An 8,577-nucleotide genomic window follows, 5' to 3' on the forward strand; every position below is an offset into this window, starting at 1 on the left:
TTATTCTACATGATGAAAATAAAAACAATAAATAAAAATATTAAAAAACTAACAAATGTGTGTTTTAGAAATAATTTGAGAGACTATCGAAAAAAAATCACACAAAGGAAATCAAATGTATAACTAAGGTATGATAAGACGAAAAATATCTTAGAGAACTAAGAAAACTTTTCAAATATCAACATATATACTTAATGGTTGAAAAATAACGAAAATTATTTTAATGAAACAAAAGAGTTCTTCAAATTAAACAAAAATTAATAATAATAAGTAAAGAATTTTTTTTATATTACCTTAAATTGAGAGTATAAACATTCTCATGTGAAAGGAAAATTTATAATAAATAAATATTAAAAAATAATATAAATATTCAAATGTGAGGCATAATTTTTTTTTATTAACATACATCATTTTAACATAATTACATAAAGGTTATGATAAGATAAAAAATATATTGGAGATGAGAATGAGTTTATGACAAATGAAATAATTAAGAGAAATAAAAAATAGAAAAAAAAAAAATATATATATATATATATATATATATATATATATATATATAAGGGTTACTTGATTAATTGTGAATATTTTAATAATTTAAACGAGAATGGAGATATGGCGGGGACGGGTATTATGGCGGGTATATGTACATCCCCATACCCATCCCCATACCCAACTGAAAAAGTCGGGGATTCCCCATACCCATACCCATACTCAGTCAATGCGGGGATTCCCCGTCAAAACGGGAACGGGTTCGGGCAATACCCACAGGGACGGGTTTATTTGCCATCTCTACTCATATCTTCTCTAACTTAAAAGGATAGACAATTATATTTTAATTTATTTGAAAGACTTTAACTATTCACGTTTTCTTAATGTTTGAATGATACATTAACATATTACGTTATTCTTTTAATAATATATATATATATATATATATATATATATATATGTGTGTGTGTGTGTGTTTCTAATTCCCATTTTTGTATTATTAATAAAATGACCTTTAAAATCTTTCTTTTGTTTATATTTATTTTTTTCTAACAACATAGTTATACTTATGCTACAATCATATTTAAATTATGTTAATGAATCTAATCATACATTTTATAACCATCAATTTATTGATCTTTCTATTAAACTATTTTTTTTCTGAAAATATAATTCCTTACATTTTAATAAGATAATTTATAATTGAGTGGTAATTTAATTTTTTAGATGCTATCAATATATAATAATTAAATCCTTCAATTCTATTTAAAGAAAATTATTTTTATATTTAAAAATTTAAATTTTCAATTTTCATAGTTTTCTATTTAAGTATCAAGTCAATGTGTTATTTAAAGAAAATAAGAGAACTGAGTGTCACTATATTAAAGTACGTAAAAGAGGTTAATGTTAATTTATCAAAAAGTATTTAAATTAGCTGAACATCTTTTAAAAACCATATAAAGAAGAAATTTTCTCCACATTTTTATATTATATCATTTATTACTTTATTCATTATAGGATATATGTTGTCTATTTTCTCTTCTCTTAATTGTATAAAGAACAAATATAGTGTGTGAAGAGAAGAAAATGTGAGGGTAATTTCATTAAGTCTAATGATATATGAACACTAACTTTTTTTTAAACACCTAAACCCAATATTCATCTTTTCTTTCTCTTCTTATCAGGTGGAAACTCCTCTAAAAACTTATATTTTTCTTTTCGCATGTGATTTGCGTGTCAATTTATTATTTTGGTTCTATGTATATCTTTTTCCTTTCATTATCACTCTAATAATTTTCACATTTTCTATGAGATGTGGCGATTATAAATCCGGATCCTGTCCCCTCATTAACCAAGACCCTTCCTTTTCACCCTTTATGATTGATTGTTCAATCTTTTCATTAGAAGGTGCTTCTGGGCTGAAAGAAAAATATCAGCTTTTGTAGTTCAGACCATAGTTGCTTCATGTGTGCTTCTTAACCTTCTTATTTCATATACCCAATTCTCTTTCTAGCTTTTCACTTAAGTTTTATTAAGTGTGATTTCCTTCTGTATGGTCCAAATACTTGGTTGGATATTTGAATTATTCTTATCTTCTTTTATGTTTTATGTGATGCTGTTATTACTTAATGTTGTTTTCATTGTGTTTTTGTCTGTTCTTTACTTTTAGTTGAGTTTTTTTTTTTCTTTTTTTTTTCTGTATTTTGTCTTTGATTGAAGTGTTTCTATTTCTTTCATTTGAATATGTAAGCAATTCCTAGTGTGACTTTGGTTTTGGCTTGAGTGTTGGTGAATCAGTTCTCTTTCTGGCCAAAACTGTTCTTGTTTCTTCTGCTTCGAACGCAAGCCTTCTAAGCTTACTTCTTTATTTGGGAAAATTATATTTTTGTTTCTGTATGGATGTATTTGAATGAAAGCTGTTTGGGATTGTGCTTTATTTAGAAGTGAGATATTCCTGTATTGATGCTATACAATATTAACGATGAGAACTTGAGAATGCTGAAAGACTTGAGAAATATGGCATGGATTCAGTGGGACACATAAAATTAGCATAAAACACATTGCTGTTTCAAAAGCAAGTATGAGTGGTGTTTGGCCCATTGACAAATTGTTTTCCTTTTAACGAAACAACCTCTTCAGTTTGAATTTCGGGAAAAGTTTAATAAAAGTTAAAGTGAAAAGAATATTAAAAGTAAATGGAAACGAATTACCAGGATGTGTAGACGAACATATCTTTTTGTGGTCAGCCTTGTTTCGTTTCCTGTAGTGGAATCGTGGTTTCTAGGAAAGTGTTTGATAAAGAGTGATGGCTGAGTTTTAGGTCGAGGTTCATGGTTTATTTTTTTTTTTTGCGCTTAGTTTCTTCCTTTTGTTGATACCCAACTTGTGTGTTCTGTCTTTCAGATAATTTCTTGTGCTGCAAGTAGCAAGATGGCTGGAAGTGTTGATGTTTTAGCTCCTGATTCCAGCATTAATGGAACAACGAAATCTTTGTCTGAGGTTTTCAATTCCAAGGCTTTTATATCAGATCATGTGCCACTCGTAGCAGGAGAGAATGGCATTGGCAAGGGAGAGGCTCAGAATGGTACAGAAAATGGGGAGAGAAAAATTGTACTGGGAAAAAATATTCATACCATGTGCCTTGAAATTTCGGAGCCTGATATAGATGATGAGGTTACTGGTGAAAGGGAAGCTTATATGGCAAGTGTGTTGGCTAAATACAAAAAATCTCTGACTGAAAGGACCAAATATCATTTAGGTTTGATAGTCTATTTGCATGTTTTTGATCTGCAATAAACATAATTAGTTAGTAACAGGTTTATCTCATATAGTAACCAATCTTCTGAAAAAATCTATCACAGGTTACCCCTATAATTTGGATTTTGACTATGAGGCACTCTCTCAACTTCAGCACTTTTCCATCAACAACTTGGGAGATCCATTTATTGAAAGCAATTATGGTGTCCACTCCAGGCAGTTTGAGGTTGGTGTTTTGGACTGGTTTGCACGGTTGTGGGAATTGGAGAAAGATGAGTACTGGGGCTATATAACAAACTGTGGCACAGAGGGCAATCTCCATGGAATCCTTGTTGGGTTAGTTTCAGCTAGTTTTTTGTGTATGTCAAAGTATCATTACTCAAATTAATATTCTGAAATGTGGTAAAATGAGTGTTGCAGGAGAGAGGTTTTCCCAGATGGGATTTTATATGCCTCACAGGAGTCACATTATTCTGTTTTCAAAGCTGCTCGTATGTACAGAATGGAATGTGTGAAGATTGACACTCTTTGTTCTGGTGAGATTGATTGTGATGATTTCAAGGCCAAGCTTCTTTGTCACAAGGACAAGCCAGCAATTGTGAATGTGAACATAGGCAATTTTCTCCTCCTCTCTCCCTCCCTTATGCATTTTCTTTCACCTTTTTTATTATGGCTCTTACACTTAAACATTTCAGGTACAACTGTGAAAGGAGCTGTGGATGACCTTGATCTGGTTATAAAGAAACTTGAAGAAGCAGGATTTTCACATGACAGGTTCTACATTCATTGTGATGGAGCTCTGTTTGGTCTCATGTTACCTTTTGTGAAACGTGTAAGCTTTGAAACAACATTAGTCCTTAACATCAAAACATCTATACATTTGATAACTTTTAATAATATGATTAATAATTCAATTTAGAAATAGAAAAGTATAATTAAAATATCAATGCAATTAGTTTTGAAATGGTTGTTTTCTTATCATTGTTAAATATCACTGCTGTATAGCTTTTCTTTGTTCAATTTGTCGTTCTCAGTGTCTCTCTGACACACAAAACAGGATCTGTTATCCCGTTTTCTTATTTTATAGTTGTTAGTGAATGTCACTTTAACGATATTATTGTAATGTGATCAACTATAAAATTTTAGCCAAACATCAAGCTAGAAACGCACATGTTTCAGTGTTTGTTCATCAACTAATTTTATCTTTTCCTGATTGTCAGCGATTATTTAAATGCTCACCCAACTCTGATCCAGCTATTCCAATGGCGATTTCAGTTTGAAAATATGCTTTAGTCCATGATTAGTATTTTAATTAGTCTTAGTAAACTTAAAAATTTTTGCACATGATTTCTATTTCTATTTTATAACAATAACGTGCGTGGCATTCATATAAAAAATTCCACACACCTCTTAAAATAATCACTCTGGTGATGCACATTACATTATCACTAAACAGTATAACAGAGACCATCCAAAAAGAAACTATAACTACTAAAACTAACAAGAAAGAAAAATTGAAAATATATTATACCAAACAGTTTAACATAGGAGAATGCTAGATACTAAAAAAGAACTGTGAAGGATGTATGTGGTTGCAAAAGCAATCATATCTAGAACTGCTAATGTAAAACCAAAAGGCACCTCCTTTACAATTGGGTTGACGATTTTTTTCCCCTCAGGCTCCAAAAGTTTCATTCAAGAAGCCTATAGGGAGTGTGAGCGTTTCTGGGCACAAGTTCGTGGGGTGCCCAATGCCCTGTGGCGTGCAGATAACGCGATCGGAGCATGTGAAGGCTCTTTCGAGGAACGTGGAGTATCTTTCTTCGAGGGACGCGACGATCATGGGAAGCAGGAACGGGCACGCGCCGATATTCCTCTGGTACAATCTAAACATGAAAGGGTACAGAGGGTTTCAGAAAGAGGTGCAGAAGTGTTTGCGCAATGCACACTACTTCAAAGGTAGGCTTGTGGATGCAGGCATTGGAGCAATGCTGAACGAGCTGAGCAGCACCGTTGTGTTCGAGAGACCGCACGATGAGGAGTTCGTGCACAGGTGGCAGTTGGCATGCGAAGGAAACATTGCTCATGTGGTGGTGATGCCGAATGTCACCATAGAGAAGCTTGATGATTTTCTGAATGAACTGGTGCAGAAGCGTGAAGAGTGGTTCCGAGATGGCAAGTGCCAACCTTATTGCATAGCTTCTGCTGTGGGACACAAAAATTGCCTCTGTGCTATCCATAGGTGATTGCTCTGTGTAATTAAGTCACTATATATATATATATATATATATATATATATATATATATATATATATATATATATATATATATATATATATATATATATATATGTATATACATATATATGCTTGTACTAATGTGTTTCTTCGGTGTTTGGGGGTGATGCTGGTTTTTCATCATTATTTTGGTGAAACTGTTTCTGTAGTGTTCAAAATAAAATGGTTGGATAAAGATGGCTCCAATTTAGAAATTCGTCTTAAAACAAATTTACAATATATAAATAATTATAAATTTTATTTTATAAATCAATTTTATAATATTATATTAAATTTAAAGTTTTTTTCTTATGAATTATCAAATTTATTATTTGTTAAGTCTAATAAATTAAAATAATAATATTATACAATATAAAGTTATAAAATAAGTAATTAAAATAATATAATGAATAATATAAGAAAAATAAATTTAAAAAATATAATCAATAAGAACTTTAAAATATATTAAACTAAATATACATTACAACAAAATTTCTGAATAATTTCCCATTTTAATAATAAAAAATAATTAATTATTATAGTGACCAATTTAGATACCAATTTATAAACCAAAAAATATAGGTAACTAAAAAAGTTTCTATTATGAATAATTGGTTTCTAAATTGGTCTTCAAATGACTAATGTTAGGAAATAATCATTGGGGAAACAATATAAATATAGAATAATCACACACAAAATTGATAACAAAGTTAAGTCGATTATGTCTACATCTCTGGGTTGTTGCAGACATCTTAACTGAAATAGAAAATTAGAAATCAAGTGTTTACAAAACACTCATCTCACAACCCAAATAAATCTAAAAAAATAAAATATTATTTTTCTTTTTTTTTATCTCTTATATCTCTTTTCTCTCATTGGAATTGCATAATAAACTTGTATGTAAAGGTATTTATACATCATGTAATCTATATAAACCTCATTTTGTTTCCCATAATTATGCATTCTAAAAATGTTAATGGCTTTTATCTATTTTAAAGAAACAATACTCTCCCCTAAAATATTTCCTTTGCTTGACTAAGTCTAACAATCTCCCACTTGAAGACTAATTTCAATTTGTCTTCACACCTCGATCAATGCAATAACCTTCTCTTGAATGTTATTCTAGTAGGCCAATTGAAGTTAAACACAACTTCAATTTGTCAATGTACCTTTGTCAACATATTTGTTGGTTCTTACTTCCTAGGACTTTTCTCAATGTTAACACCTCATTCTCAAGCAAAGATACGATGAAGTGATAACAAAGACCAATGTATTTTGTTCTAGAATGAAATGTTGAGTTCTTTGCCAAATGTATCATATTCTGACTATCATTAGACAAAACACTCTTCTGGATAAATCCCAACTTCGTTAACAAACCTTGAAGCCATATGAATTCTTTACTAGCTTTAGTTACTACTACATACTCAACATTTATAATGGACACAACAATAATCTTTTACATTTGTGACATCCAACTAATAATTGTAGTACCAATAGTGAAAATGTAACCAATAGTACTTCTTCGGTGATCAACTTCACCTCCAAAGTTTCAATCTACGTAACTTTGTACTTTAAATTCTCCTTTGCTAAAGTACAAACATTTATCTGGTGTACCTCATAAATACCACAAAACCAATTTGAATGCTTCCCAATGAGCTTTACCTGGATTTGACATAAACTTGCTAACAACTCCCATTGCATGACCAATGTTTGGCTCATACAAACCATCACGTACATTAAACTTCCAATAGCTACAGAATATGGAACTTTAGCCATAAATTCTCTTATTTATTTCTGTTTGAGGTGATTGATCCTTAGATAGACGAAAATGACTAGCCAAAGGTGTGCTAACTGGTTTGGCATCTCCCATGTTAAATCTATGCAAAACATGGTTGATGTACTCTACTTGAGATAACTGAAAAATTCCCTTTTGCTTATTTCATGTAATTTTCATTCCAAGGATCTTCTTCGTTGGACCCAAGTCCTTCATGTCAAATTCTTTTGATAATTGTATCTTCAAGTTTTTAATTTCACCTATATTTGAACCTGCTACTAGCATATCATCAACATAAAGTAACAAAATGATATAACTAGATTCATATCTCTTGAAGAAACAACAATGGTCTATATTGGACTCCTGAAAGCCTTCCTTGTGGATGAAGCTTTCAAACTTCTTGTACCATTGTCTTGGAGCTTGTTTCAAACTATACAAGTTCTTCCTTAATCTGCACACCATATTTTTTTTCTCCTTCTTTGGAGAAACCTTCAGGTTGATGCATATAAATCTCTTCATCTAAGTCTCCATGAAGAAATGTAGTTTTTACGTCAATTGCTCAAGGTAAAGTCATTCATAAGTAATAATATTTAAGACTATCATGATAGTATTTAGTTTCACAACTAGAGAAAATATTTATGTGTAGTTAATTCCTTCCTTTACTTGAAATCCTCTGACAACTAATTGAGCTTTTTATCTCTTGGAACCATCGTGCTCCTTCCTTACTCGATACACCCATTTGTTGTGAAGTGTGCCTATAGAAAATTCCACTAGTTCTCATGCTTGATTGGATATTAAAGATTTCATCTCACCTTTCTTAGCAAGCTCCCACTTACTACCATATGAAGTCTGACATGCTTCATCATAGTTTTTAGGCTCCTCTTCATCAGCCAATAAAATGTAATTTAGGTATTTCCTATTAGACTTATGAGGTCGAGAAGACCTTTTCAAAATAGGAATTGGAGTAAAAGGCTTTGGTATGTCAAGTTGTTGGTCATTGTTATTTTCAATTGATTCCTCTATCCAAGGAGTATCAATTATAGTAGTTTTTAGGACATCATCCACCTTTGCATACATTGGAACACTTTTTTTATAAGTTTCTAATGTATGTGTTTCCCCTATCCTTGTAAATTACTTTTTCATTGAAGATCACATCTCTACTATAGATAATCTTTTTGTTTTCATTATCCATAAATGGTAACCAAACTCATCTTCACCATAACCGATGAAAGTGCACTTCTTCGATTTAGGATCAAGTTTATTCCTTCTTTGATCACT

General features: G+C 31.0%; 1 protein-coding gene across 3 annotated transcripts; it reads left to right on the top strand.

Moving 5' to 3' along the window:
- Positions 1–1,789: 1,789 nt before the first annotated feature.
- Positions 1,790–5,534, top strand: LOC114176701 (serine decarboxylase 1-like). 3 transcript variants are annotated; one of them, XM_028061819.1, is made up of 6 exons: positions 1,790–1,958; positions 2,896–3,250; positions 3,354–3,585; positions 3,670–3,863; positions 3,945–4,081; positions 4,929–5,495. In XM_028061819.1, the coding sequence occupies exons 2-6, from the start codon at positions 2,923–2,925 to the stop codon at positions 5,493–5,495; spliced, it is 1,458 nt and encodes a 485-aa protein (XP_027917620.1). In that variant the 5' UTR covers positions 1,790–1,958; positions 2,896–2,922. The 3 variants fall into 3 exon arrangements, with proteins under 3 accessions (XP_027917620.1, XP_027917621.1, XP_027917623.1); XM_028061820.1 differs by lacking the exon at positions 1,790–1,958 and adding an exon at positions 1,997–2,060; XM_028061822.1 differs by lacking the exon at positions 1,790–1,958 and having other exon boundaries at positions 2,923–3,250; positions 4,929–5,534.
- The last annotated feature ends 3,043 nt before the right edge of the window (positions 5,535–8,577 follow it).

This window comes from Vigna unguiculata, chromosome 3 (assembly GCF_004118075.2).
Source record: "Vigna unguiculata cultivar IT97K-499-35 chromosome 3, ASM411807v1, whole genome shotgun sequence".
Taxonomy (NCBI): Eukaryota; Viridiplantae; Streptophyta; class Magnoliopsida; order Fabales; family Fabaceae; genus Vigna; species Vigna unguiculata.

Coding starts and splice junctions, on each gene's coding strand:
- LOC114176701 (XM_028061819.1), top strand. CDS start 2,923: ATGGCTGGAAGTGTTGATGTTTTAGCTCCTGATTCCAGCATTAATGGA. Junction 3,251..3,353: donor AAGGACCAAATATCATTTAG/GTTTGATAGTCT, acceptor AATCTATCACAG/GTTACCCCTATAATTTGGAT. Junction 4,082..4,928: donor TGTTACCTTTTGTGAAACGT/GTAAGCTTTGAA, acceptor TTTTCCCCTCAG/GCTCCAAAAGTTTCATTCAA.